General features: G+C 65.6%; 2 protein-coding genes across 11 annotated transcripts in view; one reads left to right on the top strand and one right to left on the bottom strand.

Moving 5' to 3' along the window:
• The window catches only part of MAFK (MAF bZIP transcription factor K), a 12030-nt gene extending 7687 nt beyond the window's left edge, over positions 1–4343 (top strand). For 2 of the 3 annotated variants that reach the window (XM_025863840.2, XM_073886293.1), the window contains exons 2-3: positions 640–719; positions 1653–4343. In XM_025863840.2, the coding sequence (XP_025719625.1) occupies positions 684–719; positions 1653–2087 (471 nt within the window). In that variant the 5' untranslated portion in view covers positions 640–683 and the 3' untranslated portion in view covers positions 2088–4343. Of the gene's footprint in view, positions 1–6; positions 381–639; positions 720–1652 lie in introns of those variants that run through there. The other variant, XM_025863842.2, reaches the window with a different exon arrangement.
• Positions 3998–22376, bottom strand: TMEM184A (transmembrane protein 184A). 8 transcript variants are annotated; one of them, XM_073886290.1, is made up of 10 exons: positions 19299–22376; positions 14439–14675; positions 12111–12276; positions 11684–11774; positions 11497–11572; positions 11325–11416; positions 9087–9256; positions 8312–8509; positions 4316–4497; positions 4020–4166 (listed from the first exon to the last, which is right to left on the bottom strand). In XM_073886290.1, the coding sequence occupies exons 2-10, from the start codon at positions 14673–14675 to the stop codon at positions 4020–4022; spliced, it is 1359 nt and encodes a 452-aa protein (XP_073742391.1). In that variant the 5' UTR covers positions 19299–22376. The 8 variants fall into 8 exon arrangements, with proteins under 8 accessions (XP_073742388.1, XP_073742389.1, XP_073742390.1 ...); XM_073886287.1 differs by having other exon boundaries at positions 3998–4497; XM_073886288.1 differs by having other exon boundaries at positions 3998–4497; positions 9087–9163.

Raw genomic sequence — 22376 nt, 5'->3', positions numbered from 1 at the left:
GGCGGGGCTGGGCCCCGGGCGGGTGCTGGCTCCACCCATCCCCCCGGGGGCATGCTCCCCCAGGGGCCCTTCCTCTCTGGAGCCAGGCTAGGTCATGGGTACCAGGGGCTCTTGCCCGGGCAGGGTGCCGTCCTGGGGGCCAGCGGTGCCCTTCAGGTGCTGGGTGTGGCCGATCTCGGGAGGGGGCTTTGCTGCTGCGGGCTTTGGCCCTTGAACGTGGCAGCCTGGGCCTCGTGGGTGCAAGCTTCTCAGATCGGAGGGAGAGTGAGAACAGGAAGCAACAGCTGCTCACGCCCGGGGGCCCCCCAGGCGCTGGCAGCACAGGCCTGGTGGGTGGGGCGGCAGGGGACCGCTGTGTGGCTGCCAGGCACTGGGCCAAGGTGGGTCCGGGTTGCTCTGTGGTCTGATGCTGGAGTGGGGGTGTGTGGCCAGCATGCCCACCCTGCGGGAAGCCCCTCAGGACTGGCTGGCTCCCATCTTGCTTTTGGGGTGACAGGGAACAAGGAGCTGAACCTCCTTGGAGCCTCTCTGCAGTGGGCATGTCCCCGCTTTAGGTCACTTGTGACGGCAGCAGGCCCCGTCTCCAGCCTGGCCAGAACCTAACCTCGCTCGTTTCTGTGTTCTTGTGTGATTTTCTAGTTCCAATTTCCAAGCCCTTCTGCTCGGGTGACTGTGCCCAGGTTATGACGACTAATCCCAAACCAAACAAGGCGTTAAAGGTAAGCGGGGGTGGGGGTGAGCAGATCCTGTTTCTGTCCCGGGCTCAGGCCTGGGAAAGGTCCCTTCTGGCCCCAGCAGCGCCTCTTTCCCAGGACTGCCCTGAGTGTGAGGAAAGAAGCCCTGTCCTCTGGAAGAGAGCGGGGGGCTGTTGGCTAGAGGACGTGTCACAGAGAGGTGGTGACAGAATTGGGGGGTCGTGGCTTTGGGAGACACCAGCTCTGACATCTGGGGGGATCCCTCCTTGGGAGAGAGTGGTAGGGGTGGATCCCCGTCGGCTAGGATGTGCTCATCACCCCAGCCCCCAGGGGTGAGCAGTGTATCCTCTGTCCCGTGGAACCTGGCTCCCAGGGCCTGGCCGTCCGCAGTGTGTGCTGCCTCCGCGGGCCTTCGCAGCTTCTGAGGCCGGCAGCGTGTGCTTGGGTTGGCTGTGTCATCCTGGGAGCGGAGCTGGGTGTGCAGGAGAGGGAACTCTCCATGCGTTTCTGGATCGAGCACGCGCAAGCCACATCTGAGGTCCCACTAGGTCCGAGGGATGCAGAAGGATGGGCTGCCGTGCCGTCCCGTCCCCCACCTGCGTGTGTCCGTCCTGCCCCGGGCCCTGGAGATGCACAGAGGGTAGCACACATGTGGACCCTGGCCTTGCAGAATGTGGGCGGCCAGTGGGATCCTGGTGATGGCCGGGTGTAGCCAGTGGCCCCCATCCGAGAGCCATCTGCATGATGCTGTGTGCACAGCGTCAGGTGACCCTGCAGGGACCGTCCCTGTTCCATGATGGAGGAGCGAAGGCCCGCTTGCGCAGCAGAGGGGGGTGCTGCCTGGAACAGGCTCTTGTGCACGCAGGGCTTGAGCCGTCTTCTGGGGTCCCGCTGTGGCCAATCCTTCCCGCTGCACCCCGCGTCTCTGTGCTGACCGCTGTGCCGTGGCCCCCGCAGGTCAAGAAGGAGGCGGGCGAGAACGCCCCGGTGCTCAGCGATGACGAGCTGGTGTCCATGTCGGTGCGGGAGCTGAACCAGCACCTGCGGGGCCTCACCAAGGAGGAGGTGGTCCGCCTGAAGCAGCGGCGGCGCACGCTCAAGAACCGCGGCTACGCCGCCAGCTGCCGCATCAAGCGGGTGACGCAGAAGGAGGAGCTGGAGCGGCAGCGCGTGGAGCTGCAGCAGGAGGTGGAGAAGCTCGCCTCCGAGAACGCGAGCATGAGGCTGGAGCTCGACGCGCTGCGCTCCAAGTACGAGGCCCTGCAGACCTTCGCCCGCACCGTGGCCCGCGGGCCCGTCACCCCCACCAAGGTGGCCACGACCAGTGTCATCACCATCGTCAAGTCCGCCGACATCTCCTCCACCTCCGTGCCCTTTTCGGCCGCGTCCTAGTGCCCGGCCGAGGGTGGGGCCTGGGGGGCCGCGGCCGGGCGGGCAGTGGGCTCTCCCCTCGTGCCCATCAGACGAGCCCACGGGGAGCAGACCCCTTAACACCTGAGTCAAGCACAGACTCGCGGCGGGGACGGGGGTGCTGGCTGAAGATGGGGTCTTGTGAGACCGTGTGCTGCACGCCTTCCCACACGCACGCACACGCAAACACGCACACGTATGCACCTGGCCTTCCTCTGGGCCCCACTGGCTCTCTCCGGACCGTCCTTTTCTAGGGGTGTGTGTCTTGCGCCAGGGGGTGTCAGGATGTACAGAGGGAAGGTCCTCGGGAGGTTCCTGGCCCTGTGGCCCAGACGGCGGGGGCTCTGTCTTCCACCCCTCCCGAGAGTGGCCCGCTGTGGTCCACCAGCTGGTGCAGGAACCCCCTCGCTGCCCTGAGCTCTGGAGCCGCAGGGCGAACCATGTGCCCCTGGTGATGAAAAGCACCATGACCCTGCTTTTAGCCTTCCCAGAGACCTGCACCCCGCGAGGCGGAGGGAGGGAGGGAGGGAGGGCCACCCAAGGGGCTATGTGTACGTGCACGCGTGCCCCGGGACGTGCCTGCCAACGCCCCGGGGCCTCGGGGGAATGGCTCGGAATGGCCGGTCACTGGGGGGGCCTCCGGGGTCCATGCGGCAGACAGTTGCATGGGGGTTGGGAGCTTGGCCTCCTTCGGACCTGCCGAGGAGCGGTAGCTGCTGGGCAGGGAGGGGGGCAGCCAGCCGGGGAAGGTGGAGCCCTGCTCAGGGAGGGGGGCAGGGCCTGGGGTTGGGCGTGCAGAGGTTCTGTGTGGAACGGGGGTGAGGTTGGCAGGGGCCTCAGGAGTGGGCTCTGGTTCTGCTGGAGGGGACGGGTGGGGTCTGAGAAGCGAGGAGGGCGTGGTGACAAGGGAGGCCACATGGCAGGGGCCTGGGACCCGCCTCCTGGGGGCACCTGGGTAGTCTCTTGGTGCAGAGGGCAAGGGGACGCAGCTACCTTGGTGCTTATTCCTCGCCTGGAAACTTTACTAGCTCTTTCTGGCACCTGGAGCCCCTGATGACCTTGGTGACCCTTGCTGGGGCTTCCCTCCCCGGTGAGCCTCGACCGATCGGGGCTCCCGGCTCCCGTGTGCCGAGCTTGGACTGCCCCTTCCTGGCCCTGCTGGAGAGAGGCTGGGGCCGCAGGGTCTGGGGGTGGCCGTTGAGCTCAGGCTCCCGGCCTCCTCGTGGCCCTGCCACCCACCGCCTAGGGAGACCCCCACCCCCAGCAAGCCACAGGCCGCCCACACGGAAGAGGAGGCTTGGGCAGGGCAGACGGCCCCAAGGGCCGCGTCTTCCTCCTGCGTCTGCTGTCAGGAGCAGCCGGGAAAGGTGTGGGGCCCTCGCAGCATTGCCGTGCGGCCTTCGCCTTGGCCTTGTCCTGGGGTAAGGGGAAGGGTCTGGGGTGTGCTGGATCCTTACGGAGAAGAAGGCCCAGTGTGTTTAAAAAAAAAAAAAACAAAAAAAACTGTTGATACCATAGCCATGGTAGGTAATCCACATTGGATATCAATAAGGACCATGGGGAAATATTTAAAAGAGAGAAAGTATATATATATATAAAATTATATACACATTTTATCGTACAGATTTTTCGTAACTTTTCCTGTTTTTACTGTAAATTCCTAATAGAGCAGAGCTGCAGTTGGAGTAGGGTGGGGGTGGGAGCCAGTGGCCCCCGCCCCCGGCTCTGGGGAGGGAGGCCTGGGCTGCCCACCCGCCGCTTCCCTCTGCGTTCCCGCCAGCCCTCGGGAGCACCGAGGCCCCGCTTGGGGGGCCCTGGGGCCAGGGAAGGAAGGCCAGAGCCTTCCCCGAGTGCTTTTCCTTTCAGCTCACTGAGATTCCATTGTCACAGGTTTAATATATGGATTTTTTTTTTTTATTTAAGAGAAAAGGCAAGGACTTCTGTCCCTGGGGTTTCCTCCCCTGCCTCCGGGGCTTCAGACGCGGGTCCTTCCTGGGGACGGGGCCTCCTGCTTCCTCGCCTCCGTCGCTCGGCTGCTCCAGTTCCATATTTATTTTTGTGCTGCTTTTATCATGGTATAAATTATTGAGGAGATCCCATGTCGTCCCTGCGCCCGCGCCCCCCCCGTCCCGTTGCGGTCCCCGCGCCCGCGCCCCCTCACGGCCACCACCTAATTTATTGCTGTACATCTCCGCTGTGTGCTTTTGTACCTTCGCAATAAAGAGTTTTCTGGTTTCAGATCTGCCTGGTTTTGTGATTGGGCTGGGGGTCAAGTCCCCGAGTGCAGGGCACCGTTGGACGGCCGCCGCCCCCACGTCCCAGCCCTCCAACACGGCCGTCCTCGCCTGCAGTGGGTCTCCTAGGTTGGGAGGCCCGTCGGGACAGCCACGGGCTGGGGAGGGGGCCGGCGGGTGGAGGCGACCGGGTTGGCTTTCTGAGTGGTGGGGGCCCAACGCCCCGTGTCCCGTCCGCACTGACCGGGAGCCTCCAGCCTTCAGGCACAGGCTGTTCCTCTCCAGCTCAGACGGCTCCCCCCGACCCCCTGGGTGGTGTGTGCCCTGGTCTCGGGCCAGGCCCTGCAGCAGGTGGGGAGAGGGCCGCTCGGCCGGGGGTGGAGAGCAAGGTGTCTAAAGGAAGCGGGCTCTCCCGGAAGCCAGAGCTGAGGGCCTGTGCGCTCCTCACGGGCCTTCCCCACCCCCATCCCTCCGAGGGGCAGGCGTGTCAGCACTTGGCCTCAGCCTCTGAAGGACGGCCGGCTTGCAGGCGAGATCTCGGGGTTTCCAAGACCTGCCTCACCTCTGCCTGAGCTGACGGGACGGCTCCTGCCCTCGCTGTCACTGAGGGGGGGGTGTCCCCACCAGCCACTCGGGGCTCGCCTCTGGGGGGGCCTGTTCCCTCCCCTTCCAATCCACCAGCTCCCTTCTGTGAAATCGGCAGAGAGCAGAGTGTGCCAGCACTGTGGGGTCGCTGGGGCCCCCAGCTAAGCCAGACCTCCCCGAAGCCAGGCCCACTCCCCCTGCGAGAGCCCCGCGTGGCGGCCCGGCAACGACCTGGCAGCAAGCCTGCGGGTGTGAGCCGGGAAGTCATTGAGGGTTACCCCTGTGCCCCGGCCTGGCCCTCCAGCTCTCTTGGCGCTGCCTGCTTTGGATTGCTGGGGCCATTTCCCAGACGAGAGCGCTGAGGCCAGGACAGGTTAGAGAAGCTGGCCGCTCCTGGCCCCATGCGGTGGGGCCCGCAACTGGGAGCCCACGATGTCATCACAGATGGCAATATGTGCCTCCCTCCCCCCCCCCCCCGAGCACCCATGCTCCCCCCAGGAGGGCGAGGCCGGCAAGGCAGGGCGGGCAGCTGTGACCTCCCTGTGGGTGGCAGGGGTGCGGTGTTACTCTGTGGCGTCAGAAGCAGAAGCCGGGCCTTGTCCACGGCAGAGGTGTCTGTGGGGGCCGGACGAGCGCGAGCGTTGGCTTTTGTGGGCCGGTCCATGTCTTGCTGGCTCTGTGACCTCGGGCAAGTGGCTCACCCTCTCTGGGCCTTGGGCCCCATTCCCGAGGCTGTCGTGAGGATTCCGTGTGCACCAGGGTCCTGGCCCCAGCCTCATACACACTGGACACAGCACACCAGCTGACAAGGCCCTCCCTGGGCAGGGGCCTGCAGGCTAGCACCGCCCTGTCGCTCACATGGGGGCTGGCACTTGGCCCTCCTGCATCCTCCAGACAACTTCCCACCATGGTCACTCCCAAACCTGCTGACTGAGACCTGTGGGGCCAGAGCTGGGCCCACCGTGGTCCACCGGCTGCAGAGGGTGTGATAAGGCAGGCGGGGGACTCTCCATGTGGGTCGCAGGGAGGTGGCATGCCTTATCTCACTGGGCAGCCAGCCAGCCCTCCAAGAAGCTGCGGCCTTGAGTCCTGGGTCTCCATGGGGTGACCCCGCTCTGGCCAGGACACTGCTGGTCAGTTCCTGTCCTGCCGAGTCTCTCCGGACCCTCGGCATGGGGGCATGGGTGGCCAGGAGGGAGGGAGGTCATCACTGGGTGGTGCCCACCAGGCTTTCCTGCCCGCTGTTCTTGCCTGGCCACCCGGCCCAGGCTCCCCACACGCTTGGGCTCTTGGGCACACAGGCCCTGCCCTCAGGCCCTCCAGGAGGCCTCCCCACTCTGCTGGGCTGCTTCCAGCCTCTCTGGCGGGCTCCTCGCAGCTTCTGGAGGGCAGGGCATGTGTCTCCCTGGGCACCGGCCTGGCACTTTCTCTAGGAGAGAGAAAGACGGGGGAGGGCAGGCTCCAGCTGCGAGCCCCATGTGCGCCCCGCACTCTCTCGTGGCCTTCATGGACCCACTGCAGGTGGGGCTGGCCAGAGGCCCATCAATGGAGGAAACTGAGCTCCTAAGGGAAGGGGAGTGCCCTGGGTCTCCTGGGGGCACGGGGAGCGCCCTGGGTCTCATGTGGACACAGGGAGTGCTCTGGGTCTCCCGGGGGCACGGGGAGCACCCTGGGCCTCATGCAGACACGGGGAGCGCTCTGGGTCTCCCGGGGGCACGGGGAGCACTCTGGGTCTCATGCGGACACAGACCAGGGCACCCGGTCTACCTGTGAGCTCTGTGCCCTGCTCTGCTCTGAGCAATGATCTGGACCCTTCCCTCAACAGCAGACTTAGCACAGTGGGGCTTGTCTGACCACCCCACTACAGTCTGCTCATCCGGGGACTGACCTGCGGGAACAGAGGCCACTGGAGTCACTAGAAAACCCAGGTGTTTATGTATAAATAAGTGTGATTCGTCCGTAAGCCCCAGAGCGTGTGTGTGCTCTGTGGGCTGCTCAAGGCGAAGGTTCTGTGCAGGTGGCCCCGGGCACCTCCCGGACCCTCGTCAGGCACATTGGGGTGGGGGCTTTTCAGAAATCTCCATGGCTGGGGGGTCCCCCGCCACGGCCACCTGTCCATGCCTGCGCAACTCCCGTGTTCTCAGGGCGGGCTGTCTTGCTCTCCCCAGGCCGTCCTTCCCTGCAGGGGCCCAGCCTGGAAACTGTCCCTCCAGGAGGGCCCTGCTGGTGCCCGCCTCACAGCAGCCCCCTGAGTGGACGGCCAGGGGAGCCCAGCGGGTCCCAGGCTCCTCAGATAAGCTCAGACGTCCCCTTCCAGGGTCACGAGCCTGCCGGTGGGAGGCAGGCTGGGAGGTGGCCCCACAGGCCTGGCAGGAGGGCTCCCAGAAGGGGCTTCACTGTGGGTGAGGGGCTCTGTGCTTGCCCAGAGGCCCGAGCAGCCTGGTCTCAGCCAGGTGGCTGGTGACCCGTGGCCCTCCTACAGCTCCTCCAAGGGGATCAGCATCCGCTTTTCCACGTTCCGACTCTTCCTGACCCCACTGGAGCCTCCTGCCACACTGGGGTGGGGGCTGGGGCTCGGGGCCTCGTGTGTGGCCTGCTGGGTGTAGTGCTGGTAGGCCGGTGAGAAGTTGTGGACCGCGTCCTGCACAATGTCCTGTGGGCTCATGGTCTCCTTCAGGCCACTGGAGATACTGTGCATGGGGGCTTCGGGGGCTGGGGGCAAGTGGCATGTATGGGGCGTCGGGGTGCCCCGGACCCGTCATTTCCCCCTCAGACCCCAACCCCGGAGACATGGCCCTGCTCCCCGCCGGTCTCCAGGCTGCCCAGGCCCTGGGCTTGGCCGGCAGGGGGTGACTTCAGGACCTTTGAATCCCAGCCCAGCTCCTCCACCCTGGGCCTGTCCCAGCCCAGACTCCCCAGGGGCCACAGAGACCACCTTGGCCGGCTCCTGCCTTCTCTCTGGCCTGGAGTGAGCCCTTTACACTCGTGGTTATGCCAGGCTGCTAGAGGAGGTGCAGGCCATCCCTGCCTGAATGGATCATTCCCTAGGGATGCCCGGGCCCCTGGGTGTGGTGGCCAGGGCACCCCAGGCTTGGGAGGCACCAAGCCCCCCATCCCAGTGGGGGACGTGGGGGCCCAGACATCCAGTCCAGCCCATCTCACTCAGAACTCAGGGCCTGGGCCAGATGCAGATGTGGCACGTGTCTGGGGCGGGGGTCCTCCCAAGGGGCTGTCTCTCTGTGGGGTTGAGATCCCCTGGGCCCATGTATGGGATGGGGGCCAGAGATGTGCTGAGGGTGCCCAGAGGATGCAGGGCTGGCTGCGCCCCTCCCCAGGTCCACCCTCCACATGCCCCTCCCCCATCCCCACAGGGCCCGGCGGGCATACCTGGTGAGTTCTCCTTCTTCTCTGCATACACCTGGCAGGTGAAAGCATAGCGCAGGGCAATGGAGGCAAACAGCATCTCGATGCAGATGATGAAGTTCTGGTAGCCAGCGGCCACCGTGCCGGCCCCCACCTTGCTCCCATCGATGACCTGGACCTCAGGGATGACCCCACACTTCTCCAGGATGGCCAGCAGCATCCCTGGGGGATGGTGACAGCCGCTCAGGCACCTGCCCTACACAGGCCTTGGGAGCTGGGTGGGATCTGTAGGGGGTGACAAGGCTCCGGCCCTGCACAGGCTCCTCTGGCCAGCCCTGGGGACGTCCCATCTGTGTGGGCCATTCCATGGAGGGGGAGGCTGATGTTCAGGGGTGTGGGTGCCTCCAAAGCCAGGGTCGTGGCACAGTGGGCATCTGGGAGCTCCCCACGTGTCTGCCCTGACCTTCCCGATCCCAGAGCTGGGGCCTGCCCCTAGCCCCACCCCTCACTGTCTGGTGGCCACCCTCCCCTGCATGGTGGGTTCTGGGGGTGTCCCCAGCCTGGCCCTGGGCCTCTGCCTCACCTCTCGACCCACAACGGGCCAGACCCGCTGGATGGGCCTCGCCATTTCCCCCCACGCCAGGGGCTGTATTGCTTCCGGCTGAGGGGGGCGGTGGCTCTGACCTGTGCTCTGGCCAGGGAAGCTGAGACCAGGCCTGAGGGCGTGTGGGGAACTGGGGGCGGAGGTGGGATGGGGACAGCCTCTAGGCTCTAGACGCTGCCCCCACAGCCCACCCACCCTGCCAGAAAGAGAGGAAGATGACGGCCTTGATGGTGAAGAACTTGAGGACAGGCTCGAAGGGCTGCAGGAGCTCCCTGGTGGCGAAGTAGAAAAGGAACAGGGCGTAGAGGGCCAGGCTGACGGAGACGTTGTAGATGAGGGTGATGTAAAGATAGCTGCTGTGGATGCTGGGGCCAGAGCAGGTGCCAGGGATCAGGGTGGGCCCCGCGCCCCATGTCCTCCCTGCCATCCCAGCCTGGGCACTAGCAGTGACCCAGACCTGGACCCTCCCTGCAGGGTGGGTGGGTGGTACCTGAGCGCAACAACCAGGGAGCTGGGGGTGCCGGCGTGGGGCCCCTTGCGGGGAGTCCCGACACAGCAGTAAGGATGTAGCCCTTCTCCCTACGAAGCCCCCCCACCATCCCTCTTCCCCCATCCACCTGGGCGCGGCCCATTCCTTCGGACCAGGCCTCTACATTGTGACACCTGGGCGGGTGTGTGCCAGTGTGTGAGCGCATACGTGATGTACGTGCACCCTGTGGATGTGTTCACACACACGTGTCAGCACATGAGCATGTGAGCGGGTGTCTGTGTGTGCACATGTGAAAACACTCATGTCTGCTTGTGTGCACGGGCTCGTGTGAGTGCATGCATGTGAGCATGCGTGTGTGTGCTTGTGTGCACGGGCTCGTGTGAGTATTCATGTGAGCGTGTGTGTATGTGTCTGCTTGTGTGCACAGGCTCATGTGTGTGCATGTGAGCGTGTGTGTGTGCTTGTGTGCACGGGCTCGTGTGAGTGCATGCACGTGAGCGTGTGTCTGTGTGCATGGGCTCATGTGAGTGTGTGCATGTGAGCGTGTGTGTGTGGACTGCTTGTGTGCACGGGCTCATGTGTGCATGTGAGTGTGTGTGTGTCTGCCTGTGTGCATGGGCTCGTGTGTGCATGTGAGCATGTGTGTGCTTGTGTGCATGGGCTCGTGTGAGTGCGTGCATTGAGCGTGTGTCTGCTTGTGTGCACGGGCTCGTGTGAGTGCATGCATTGAGCGTGTGTGTGTCTGCTTGTGTGCATGGGCTCGTGTGAGTGTGCATGTGAGCGTGTGTGTGGACTGCTTGTGTGCACGGGCTCGTGTGAGTACATTCATGTGAGCGTGTGTGTGCTTATGTGCACGGGCTCATGTGTGTGCATGTGAGCATGTGTGTGTGTCTGCTTGTGTGCACGGGCTCATGTGAGTGCATGTGAGTGTGTGTCTGCTTGTGTGCACGGGCTCGTGTGTGTGCATGTGAGCATGTGTGTGTGGACTGCTTGTGTGCACGGGCTCGTGTGAGTGCATGTATGTGAGCGTGTATGTGTGTGTCTGCTTGTATGCACGGGCTCGTGTGAGTGCATGTATGTGAGCGTGTGTGCATGTGTGTGTGGACTGCTTGTGTGCACGGGCTCACGTGTGTGTGCATGTGAGCGTGTGTGTGCTTGTGTGCACGGGCTCGTGTGCGTGCATGTGAGCGTGTGTGTGTCTGCTTGTGTGCACGGACTCGTGTGTGTGCATGTGAGCGTGCGTGTGTCTGCTTGTGTGCACGGGCTCGTGTGCGTGCATGTGAGCGTGTGTGTGTCTGCTTGTGTGCACGGACTCGTGTGTGTGTGCATGTGAGCGTGCGTGTGTGTGTCTGCTTGTGTGCACGGGCTCGTGTGTGTGCATGTGAGCGTGTGTCTGTGTGGGCTGCTTGTGCGCACGGGCTCGTGTGAGTGCATGCGAGAGTGTGTGTGTGTGTGTGTGTGTGTGTGTGTGGACTGCTTGTATGCATGGGCTCATGTGAGTTCATGTATGTGAGCTGTGGGTGTGTGGGTGTGTTCATGTGGACTGCTTGTGTCAGCGTGTGTGTGTGTGTGTGTGCATGTGGACCTGGCGCAGGGCTCCTTCCAGGGTGTGGGGGAGGCACTGCCCGACGCCTCCCTGGGCCTGAGTGCCTGAAATCCCCCGTGGCTCTCCTTGGGGTGGGCGGGCTGCAAGGTGGGGGCTGGGGGAGGAAGCCCATGGCCGCCGAGGCTGCACAGCCCTGGCACCCCGCAGACAGGGACCTGCTCCTCTGGGTCTGTTTGCCGCGGCCTCGCCCTGGCAGTCTCCCGAGAGCGGGGGAGGCTTGTCGGGCACACGTGAGGACTCGGTCCTGTGCTGAGCCCCCTCCCTGGCCTGGGGCCCGCACCCCTCCCCTGGCAGGCCGGCCCACCCTCTCCCAGCCCGCACGGCAGCCAGGCCTTACTTGAAGTCCCCGTCGTGGTATTTGCCGAACGCCTGCAGGACGATGGTGACCAAGGCCATGATGGGCTTCACGATGCAGAACTGCAGTGTGGCCTGGTGGGGGAGGGAAGCATGGGGTCGTCCGGGGGGTTGGCTGGGAGGGGCAGGGCAGGGCAGGCAAGCCCCCCACTCACCTGCTTGCAGAAGCGCAGGAAGCCGATGGAATAGGTCATGCCCTGCAGGCAGCAGGTGCCATAGAGGCAGCTGGACCTGGGGTGTGCAAGTCCGTGAGGCAGGGCCCCCGGGAGGACCCGTCCCCAGCCTGGCCCTGCTGCCCGGGGCGCGGAGGGGCCCCCGTGGGCTCTGGGGTGAGACGCTTACCGGATGGGCTTTCCCCGAATCTCAGCCATGATGGCACTCTCGCCCCCCAAGTACTGGAAACACAGGCTCAGGAAGCTGTAGATGACAAAGGCTGCAGAGCAGAGGGCCGGGGCGGGTGGCAGTGAGCCTGGGCTCCCCGGGACCTCCCACTCCCCTGCCCTTAGCTCTGGGACCACCCGCTGTCCCTGCTGACCCCTGGCCGTCAGCAGTCCCTGTGGCAGCGAGGCCCCACCCCATCAGGGCCTGGGCAGGCCCAGCTGCAGGGCCCCCCGCCTCGGCATCCCCGATCCCGACCATCAAGTGGCCCCTTCCCACAGGGCCTTGCCGAGCTGGACTTGGCCCGGGAGGGTGGGGTTGCTGAGCTGGCCATGGCCTCTCCGGGGCCGTCCCCGGATCTCGCCCGAGCCTGGAGCCAGGCAGTGCTCACCTTCATAGCAGTCACGCACCGAGTCAAAGTAGACGTAGTGCTGGTGGCCCCCCAGGAGGAGGAGGCTGAGCCAGGAGTCGAAGGCGTAGATGGGCACAATGAAGAGCAGACGGATGATGTAGCGCTGCTCGTTGGGGACCGTGTAGGAGCGCAGGTGCAGGTAGATCTGGGTGGGCGGAGCAAGGGCAGGCTTGGGGGGGATGATGGGCACACGCCACCGCTGTGCGGAGCAGGGGGCAGCGTCGGAAGCAGCGCGAGCTTCCCGGGCGCGGCTGGCCCCTTCTTCCCGCATACTCTGCTGCTGCAATGCTCGCTCGCTTGCGCACTCACGCACTCATTCATTCGGGGAGAATTTCCGCGGTGGCGGGGGGGTGGGGCGCGTCTGTGGCCCCGGAGTTTCGCCTCTCAACGTGGGTGGGCATCCAAAGGGCTGATCCCCTGGAGCCCTTTCCGGGATGTGCCACATGGAGCAGGTACATCCGGAAAGAAAGGGTCTGTGTGCGAGGATGCGACACAGGACCATGCGGTGGGGCGGGCGGGTCTCGGCAGAGCAGCCCCACCAAGGGGTCTCAGCCGGCCAGTAAAAGTGGTGTCCCAAGATGCCCACGTGGGGGCCTGCTCTGAGATAACGGGGCGCGTAGGCATCAGATGATAAAGCAGGTGCGACCCCATGTGTGTTGGAAACACGTGGTGAACATGGAAGGAAAGACGGCTCTGTCCTATCCCTGGACGGCTGATTATAGTTTGTCTGTAGACCTTTCTTGATTTTCCATGACTTCTGCGGGGAGGGGGGAAAAGCGGTGAGAGGGTCTTGAAGAGGTAGAGGCACAGGGAGCGGGGCACACAGCACCTCTGGAAGGCTTCCTGGAGGAGGTGCCGCTGAGCGCAGGTGGAAGGGCAGGCTGTGTGTGGAACCCCGCAGGCGCCCAGCTTCGGAGGGCACAATGCAGGGAGTGGCGGGGGTGGGTTGGCGTCCGGAACAGTCCTTATCAGTCCCTCACTCCCCGGCTGGTGCAGTGGGCGGGGCCTGGCATGCCCAGCCATTAGGAGACCTGGATTCTGTCCCGGGGCTCGCACTGCCTGGCTGGGTGGCCTTGGCTGCCTCCGTCCTCGCCTACCTCGCCTTCCCGTCCTGAAAGCCAGAGGCTGTCCCTCTCTGTCCTTGCAGGCTGCCCTCCTGTCACGGCGGGCCTGGCCGTGGGGGTGGGGGCGGGAGCTGCAGCCCTGGGGCCCCTGTCTGCCCCATGCAGGGGTGGGGCCCCAGGAGTCACAGACATACAGGCACATGTGCGGTCCCCACAGTGTGGGGGTTAGGCTCACACAGAGCGGGAGTCCGGGACCCCCACCCAGGACTCTGGGGCCCGGCCTCGTAAATCACAGGCTACCCCAGACCTAACCCGGTCCCCCGCCAGGGAGTAGGCGCGTCCGCCACACAAGTGCGCACGCACCACCCACCAGTTCAGTCTTCCTGTCCAGGGGCCCAGGAGCAGCTTGGTAAGACTCAGTGCCAATCCTGCCTCCTCTGGGCAGCCCTCCCGGATGGACCCTGCTGCTCTCGGCTGTACTGTGCCCCGCCCCCCCCCGGCCCCTCTCACACACCTGTGTCTACTTCTGTTGTGGTTGTTTGAGGCCGAACAGCAGGTGGTTCTCACTGAGATGAGAGTGTGCTCACCCTCCCCGCCCACCAGTCTGCTGACGGCCCCTGCCCCGGGCCCACGTCCCCACTCATTCCCTCCCCATCCTGCAGGCTGGCTCTGCTCTCGGCACCCCCGACAGCCTGCCCTGGCTCCCCATGCCCCCCAGACTGAAGGCCAAGCTGCCGCACTGACGTTCAAAGTCCCCCTCTTGTGTCCCGAGTGCGCCTTGTCCAGACAGCCCTGTCCCTGGCCTGCACCTCGTGCTTGCCCCACGCGGCCAGCGCGTCCTCCTGGGCCCCTCGGCCCAGACCCTGGCTTCTCCCTCGCTGCTGGGCCTGGCCATCCCCCCTCGGAGGGGCTGTCCCGTCTGTCCAGTGGTCACCGCGTGGGGCTGGGGGCTTGTGGGGCTCTCCTCTACCCCCCTGAATCTGGTGTGCTCCCAGCCAAGCTCCATCCCTGGCAGAGACCTCCCACCCTCAGGCCTGGCTCCCACACGCCGCGTTCTGGAGAAAGCCCCCTCCCCTGCCCCTGTGCCCTGGCCTGATGCAGCCTCCGAGAGCCCTCCATGCAGCTGGGCCTCTGGTGGCTGCCCCCAGCCCACAGCTTGAGGTCCCAGATCGCAGCAGGGCCAGCCAGGGCCATGTCCCGTGGAGAGCAGGGTCCCAAGAGAGGTGCAGAAGGGAGGGCCTACCTGGTGGCAGGTGAGCACCAGGGCAGTCCACACGAAGACCCCCGAGACGCCGCGGGCCAACGCGGTGGTGAGGAAGAGCCGGGAGGTGCCCTGGGAGCTGTTCCCCATGGGGTCCGTCGGTGGGCCGGCGGGCACGGAGGGCACGGTGGGCATGGCGGGCGGGGGGCCGGGCTGTGGCCAGGTTGCTGACACCAGGGGGCCGCAGGCTGTTCCCAGGAGCCCTGAGGCATTAGTCATCTGCAGAGGTGAGGGAGGACACAGGGAGGAGTGAGGGCAAAGGTGCGCCAGGCAGCGCAGGCAGCCCCAGGGCCAGCCAGGGGAGGAGGGGGTGGGGGCGGGGAGGGAGGGGCTCCTCCAGGCCACCGCAAGGCCGGGGCTGCTTGGGCTTCTGTCCCCGTCCCCTCTGTGTGGTTCCAGTCTGACCGTCTTGCCCACTCCCCTGACTCGGGGGCAGCCCTGCTCCGAGCAGGAGCTCAGCTCCAAGGCCGGGGCTGGGGCGCCCTCCTTCCCCAGGGCTCAGCCACCTGGGCGCAGACTCGGCGAGCAGTCGATGACGTAGGGTGGTCCCCGCCTCTGCTGCTTGGGCTCGTGGGAGCCCACGTTTGAGGGGCCAGAGATGTGTTGGAAAATGAGGGAGCCCCCGCTGCCCTGCCTGCCTGGGGTGGAGTCAGAGAGAAGGCGAGCCTGGCGCTGCCCGCAGCAGCTGATGGGGGTGCAGTCCAGCACCCACTGGCTCCCTGGGACCTGCCCAACTGTCCGCGTGCCCGACTGTGCGGCAGGGCCCTTCAACCCCCCAGGCCCGCTCAGTAAGCCCTGGAGGCTGGTTCTTCAGCTGCTGGCCAGCCAGCAGGGGCACCCGGGCCTCTCCCCCGGCCTCTAACCCACGGTAGGTAGGGACCCAGCGCCTACCTCTCAGGCAGGAAGCTCCGGCCCAGTCCTGAGAGGCCCGGCCCCCAGGGAAGCCTGGCTGGTCATTTGCGTGGCCACGTGGCCCCAGGGGCAGGCCCACTGGGGGTGGGGCAGAGCCGCTATCTGGTGGCTGCACCAGGCCTGGGGTGGGGGGGGGGCACTGCCTCAGCTCCCAGGTGGCCCACCTGAGCTGCCGCCTGCAGGGAGGGGCTGGGCGGAGGGGAAGGAGCGGACGCTCGTCCCCTCCTCTCCCACTCCGGCTGACATTCTATCTTTGCAGCGGGCTCCCAGGAACCTGCGGGCCGCCAGGCGCCTCACCTGCCCGCGCCGGCCAGCTGGCCGGCCGGCCAGGTGGCTTCTCCTGGGCCCCAGGGAGGCAGGAGGGGTCTCGGGCGACTGGGCTAGTGTTTGCTGAAAACAGGTGAATTTATGTTGTGTGAGTGTCGCTGAGCCTGCAAGAGGTGCAGTGGAAACATTGCTGGGGTTGTGGGGTCGGGGGAGGAGGGCAGGCAGGTCACTAGGCTCAGCCCGATGCCAGAGACCCCTTTGGGAAGAGGCTCATCCAGCTCGGTCTCTGGGGCCGCTGGGGAGGGGGCACAAACGTGTGCATGCCGCCGCCGTCGCGGGCAGCACAAAGGGTCTGCTCCGTGCCCCTGATGGGATCACACGTTCATGTCGTCTGTGCCCACCTAACGCTCCCTGCGGGCCTGGGCCATTTGAGGGCTGCACTGTGGGAATGAGGGATACCTTTATGTTCAGAGAGGTGCATCCACACGTCCCCAGTGCCCAGGAGTGTGGGAGGCTGCAGGCCCAACTTCTGGACACGTGACCCCTCTCCCCACCCCTCCACACCCCCCCGCCCCCCGGGAGCCCCCAGCGCTGCTCGGAACCTTCCACACTGACTTCTCTCCCAGGCGTCCCCTTGTCCTGCCGGCTCAGATGTCACCGTTCCTGTCCCCCCTTTAAATCCCACCTGGGATTCCTGTCCACCTGTTGGCTTTGTGCTTGCTGCCTGCCCTCCCTCCGCGGGAGCTTCCCGTGCGAGGCCCAGCCCATCTCCAGTGCCCGGGGAGTGGGCAGCCTCTGTGTGGCCGGCCCTCTGTGGTGGCTCCCACCTGCTCTGGCTGGGGTGGCAGGTGAGGTCTATACCTCATCCAGCCAGAGTAAGTCTCCCCTCTGTGCCCACATCCCGCCGCCTGCCCTGGGTGCCGGGAGCGTGGGTCAGCATGTGTGGACCCCTGGTGACAATGGCTTGGGGAACCTGAAGGGCAAAGACTCAGCTTTGGGGACGTGGACGGGGCTGGCACGGGCCCAGGGGACCCACCCATGCCATAGGTGGGGGAAACGAGGCGTAGGTCCTTCCCAGGCTGATGCTGGGGGACCGAGCCTGCAGCAGGATGCACTCTGGTTAGATGTCAGAAGGACTTCCTAGCTGGAGTCAGCGGGGCCCTGGCTTTGGGGAGGCTTGAGGCCTGGACCCTGGGTCCAGATAGAGGAACTTCCGAAGCTCGGCCGTTTCCTTGGAGGTGGAAACGCTGTGGGGGAGGGCAGTGCTTTCTGACAAGGCCGGATGAACACAGGGGGCAGGCCCGGGGGCCTCCTCCCCCTACAGCTCTGCCTGCAGCAAGTGGGGGCCAGGGGTCCATGGTCCTGGGAAGCCCCTTCCGCCCAGGGCCGCCCCTGCTCTGATGGTGGAGGCCAGGCCCAGTGTCACTTCTGGGTTGTTCCTACAGCTCCCTTACCCTGAGGTTTTCTTGTTCAGCTGTTGCCTCCAGGAAGGCCTCCAGGCATCCCTGGCTCTGAAGCCTCCTCACTCCAGAACCTCTTGCACACTGCGGGACATGGCTTTGCTCAGGGCCTTCCCATCGGCACCAGGCCATGTGTGCACTTTAGAATCCCGGGCCTCCGCAGAGTGGGGGCCTTCTGCCCTCCCCCACCTTCCTCCGGGTCCTGACCTGTCTCTCTGGAGGCAGCCTCAGCCCTCAGTGCCTTGCTCCGCCCATGGCCTCGGGGGCCACCTCGGCAGGCCCCTTCACCTCTTGGGGCCTCTGCTTTCTCACCTGTACAGATGAGGCTGGGTTCTCCCGCCGCACCGTGGGTACGGCAGGCAGGTCCCTGCCATCACTCGGGGGCTGGGACACCCCCCTTGCCTTGCTCCGAGCTCAGGGAAAGGCCTGAACCACGTGGCCCTCCCGCGGGGCCGGCCCGGAGGTGGGGGCGGAGAGCCGCAGGAGTCTGGGTGGGGGAGGCACGGGAGACAGGGAAGGGAAGGAGAGGGGCCTGCACCACAGAGGGCTGGGGTCCAGCACCAGGGGCACCAAGCCCAGGAGAGCAGCCCCGCCCCCGGCAGCGGCTGTCATGGCCCACGCGCTCTCAGCAGAGGTGGCCGGGCCGGCCCGGCCTGATTTCCCTGCCCGGGGCTGGACGCTGACCAAGCCCAGCACAGGACAGACCTGCCTGCCCAGGTCCGGGCAGCTGGGGCCTCTGACCCCTGTGTACGGTGACCGGGTGAGTAGGCTCCGGGCAGGTCCTGGCTGGGCTGTGAGTGGCTGAGACGCTGTGGCCGGTGTCAGGCCTGTGCCTTTATCCCCACGCCTGCCCTTTACTACTAATGACCCAACGCCCATGGCTCCTTGGCCTTACTGCTGGCCCTGGACCTCCTTCCAGACCCGCCCTGCCAATGGGGGACATCTCTAGAGCCCTGTGGCTCCTTCCCTGCCGCCAGCCCTGTCCAGTGCCCCCTGGGCAGGCAGAGACAGGTTGGGGGAGGACGCCACGCTCCCCCAGGCCCTCCCCACTGGGGTCCTTTGGCTCTCCTGGGGGTGCCCGCTCCTGGCGTCCAGGGAGTGGCAGGCAGGGTTTGCCCCTGGAGCTTCTGTTCCGGCCCCCGCGATGGCCCTTGACTCAAACAATAGCCACTGTGGCCGAGGGCCTGGGGGTGACTGGACCAGAGCCACTGTCAGCCGAGGGTCCTGGGCGCTCGGGCCTTTAAGCCACTCAGGTGGGAGCTGGGAGAAGTGGGGAGCGGCGGTGGGGCCACAGGCCTCTGCAGGCCGTGGAAGGAACCTACCATCCTGGGGGCCCCCAGCCACTGCTCCCTTCCTCCGGGCCCCCGGGGGGCCGCGGGTCCCTCTAGCTCTAGTTCTGGGATTCCCTGTGTGGTGGGTGAGCAGGGAGGCAGTGCCTCCTGGAGGCCAAGACACCGGCTCGTCACCTGGGTCAGGGCACTGGGCCCCAGAGCCGCGGGAGCAGGGCCCCAGGTCGGACACACGGGGCTGGGACCCCGACGCGGCCCTCCCTGTGTCTGTGACCTTCCTCAGTTTCCCCCACGATTGGAGCCCCTGCGCGCAACAGGTCAGCACCCGTCCCCCTCCCTTAAAGGTGGGCCCTGGTCCCTGTGGCCCAAGGACAGCTCTGGCAGGCCAGCCGTCTCAGTGGGCCCACTGTCCTGCCAGCCAGGTCACTGTCCGGGGGCTTCTAGTCCGGTCAGCCCCGGGGGACCCCAGCATGGGATCTCGGGGACTTCCCTTCCTCCTGGGGCTCTCTGTCCTTTCTGTGCTGCCCATTCCTGGCCCGTGTCCCTCCCCTGTGCCACCTCCCTCCTCCAGGCCTGTTGCCTCAGTCCCCAGAGGGGCTGGGTGTCCCCGGGGCCTGCCTATAGCTGCCAGTCCTGGGTGTGTCCCCAGGGGCAGCCCTCCAGGCGGAGCTGGGGCAGGGGTGCTGGCCTAAGACCCTTTTTGGTTATCAGGTGGCATCCCGGGGCCTGGCAGAGCCCTGTCCTCTTGAGTGCAGAGAAGTTGGTGCAGAGAGTCCGGGACTTTTGGAATTTCAGGGTGTGAGGTTTTTTCTCCTGGAGCCCCTGCCCCACTAGAGTGAACGAGACCCTGGCCTGGACCCCACAGCCCTCCTGTGGGTGTGCACACATGCACACACATGCCTGCCCACGCTCACCTCCCTGGTGGCTCCCTCAGCTGTCTGGTCGGGCCCTTCCAGCAACTCTGTTGCAGGGCTGCAGGACTGGGGGGTGGTGGCTGGGGGTCCAGCCCCGCCGTGGGGCCTCCAGAGCTCTGTTGCTCCTCACAGCAGCCTGGGTCGGTCCAAGATACTGTTGCTCCTGGGAAGCGCTGGCCCTTTCCTGGACCCAGAACATTCCTCCTTGCCACCGCCCACCCTGCCAGGCCGGCCCTGCCAGCCGGGGTGCAGCCCAGACCACACCCTCTGCTGTGCCCTGCCCATACGCTGGGACCCGCCGTCCCTCCCATTGTCCACTGTCCGGCAGGGGGTACAAGCCGGCCGCAGAGTCTCTGACATCTGGGTGTGGCCTTGGGTGGCCGCATCTCTCCAGTCCGTGTGGTCGGGGGTCCAATGCCCCCCTCCTAGGGTGCAGTGAGGAGTAGATGGGGGAACGCCTGCCGTCACCGAGGGATGGGCTCCTGGCTCCAAGTAGCCCACGCGGGTGCTCCGAGGGGCCTCCTCCAGAGATGCGGAGCCGCTGAGAAGTCGGCCAGCCACCTGCTCCTGCAGGAGAGATGGTCCCCACCATCTCCTCACAATATCGGAATCAGAGGGTCCTCACTTCCCACTGAGCCCGCCTTCACCCCCACCCCCCTGCGATGCCGTCTGTCTGCTTTAGGCAGGGGTGCAGACTATGAAGCTGCGGGGGCAGAGCGCCTCCCTGCAGTCGGTCACAGCTCACTCAGGGCCCTCTGATTTCACGCATCCGTCGGGCGTCCTTCCACTCACCCGCGTGCCCCTCTCCTGACCGCCAGTGTCACGCCAAGGCGCTAAGACGCCGGTGCTCAGCGCTCCTGCGTGCAGGTGTCTTAGCCCACCGGTTCCTTGTCATAGCGGGTTTGGGAGGATCGGGGGCTGCCAGGAGAAGCTGCTGGGAGTGATCGCTGAGAGCGGCCGCCCTTCCTGGCTTCTCTCGCTCGCTCTCGGCTCTGAGCCACGTCCCCACGTGCACTGAGGAAAAGGGAGGGCGTGCAAGGGAGCGGGTCTGGGGGGGCCTCCGTGCTGGGCAGATCGCACGGTGGTGGGAGGGTGTGACCTTGACGGAGGAGCCCGTCTAGCAGGCTGGGCTGCAGGGGCTGCTGACGAGCGCCGTATCCATTACTTCCATCGGCCTGCAGATCGCTGGAAGGCGTGACGACAGTTTGCTGGGCACACACCATATGCAGCCTGTCCGTGCACAGGAATGACCATCCCCACGGCGCGGAGCGCCGCCTGCAGGGAATGCGGCCTCCCGGATCGCTCCTCCTGAACTGTAGTGGCAGCGCCGAAGCACAAGCCCGGGCGCCTCCCCACCCCGTCCGTGCCTGGGTTTATAGGGCAGGGCAGCACCCAGGCACGGGCGTGTGACAGGAGCACATAGCGTCCAACCGATTTCCACGAGCCAGCAGATGGCTCCCGGCAGCCGTTAAGGGTGCCACGCGGAGAAGGTGCTGGGGGCCCCGCTCCCTGTTCCACGCCAGGCCCACCACCCCCCGTCAGGCTGCCGAGGGCCCCGGGCAGGCACCACCCTGGGTCTCCGAGCCCTGTGTCTCCGGGGCCTCTTCTTCAGGGCGGCCTCGAGGGGTGGGTGTGCGGCTTCGTCGCGCAGTCAGGCCACCAGCGAGCGGCAGTGAGGGGCCTGCACCCGGGTTCAAGTCCCAGCTCTGCCGAGCCGGGGGCGGCTGGGTGATGCTGCGTCCATCCCCCTCCGGAACATGCAGATGACGAGAGGAGTGACCTCCCGGGGTCTGAGTGAGGACACGGGCTGTCCCCTGAGCCTGGTCACGGTGATAGGCAGGTGTGCTGGTCCCAGGGAGACGCATTTGGAGACCACACTGGAACACCGAAAGCTGCGAATCTGATCCTAGCCTCAGACTGGGGCCCCGTCCACGCCTCTGCTTCTGGGGGGCGGGTGCTTCTCCAGCAGCTGGTTCCTCCCCATCTGTCAGGACACCCCAGTCCTTGGGGAGCCTCGTGTGTGCACACCCCTTCCCTTCTCTGGTCAGCTGCTGTGTCCTCAGAACTTGTGCTGGTCCCAGTCCTCTGAGAGGCCCACTAAGTGGGGCTCGGGGGGGCTGGGATGTAACCGGGCGAGTGCAGTGCGAAGGCGGGTGGGGTAGGAGTGGCCAGGCTGGCTACAGGTCTGCCCGAGAGGCCAGGAGGGGCGGCGGAGCCGGCCACAAAGGAGTTCTGTGTCTCTCAGGGAGAGGGCCTGCCTCGGTTTCCCCAGTCACCCAGGCTCCCTGCAGCAGCGTCAGCACCTCCTCTGGGAAGTCTGGCAGGATTCCCACACGTGAGCCCCACGGTCGCCGTCGGCCAGTCTGTGCCCCGGGCGGGGCGGGGCTGATGGTGACCCCGCACGTTCTGCTGTCGGAATGAGCCCTTGAAGTTTCCCTCTGTCTCATCTTCAGCAAACTCATGCTCACCTCTAAACCGGACCGGTGGCTTGAACCAGTCCTTCCCATTGCCTGTTGGAGAGAAGTTTCTGAAGTCAAGAACTTCAGGGTCTTAGAATCCGTTGGTTCTGAGGGAAACGGAATAAAAACATCCCCTTCTGCTCTCACGAGGACATGGACGCCACCCAAGGTGCTTCTTTACGGAGATCTTAAGATTTTATTTTTAAGTCATCTCGACGCCCACCCTGGGGCCGGAACACACAGCCCCGAGATCAAGAGTCGCACGCTCCACTGACTGAGCCAGCCGGGCCTCCCCTCTTTACACAGGGACCCCAGCTTCCAGACCCCAGGCCCTCATTCCCTCTAGCCTCCGATCCCGTGGGGAGGACTCAAAACGGCACATTGAACCCCCGCTCCCGGTGCGGACAGTGACGCGCCACCACGGCTAGTGGGGGACGAGGACCAGCCCAGAGGGTCCGAGCTGCTGTCCACCAGAGGCCCGGGCGGTCACAGGCCACAACACCATCCTGAAGCCAACGCCTCACCGGAACTGCCGCGCAGCAGGACAGTTAAGAGAGGTTCGCAGGATGGAAGGCAACGGCTGTCCGGCAAGCCAGACCCGCTCAGAGAAGTCAGAGGA

Source organism: Callorhinus ursinus, unplaced genomic scaffold (genome assembly GCF_003265705.2).
Source record: "Callorhinus ursinus isolate GAN/ISIS: 27379988/994484 unplaced genomic scaffold, GSC_fseal_2.0 scaffold70, whole genome shotgun sequence".
Lineage (NCBI taxonomy): Eukaryota > Metazoa > Chordata > Mammalia > Carnivora > Otariidae > Callorhinus > Callorhinus ursinus.
This window is presented reverse-complemented; position numbering and strand designations above follow the sequence as displayed.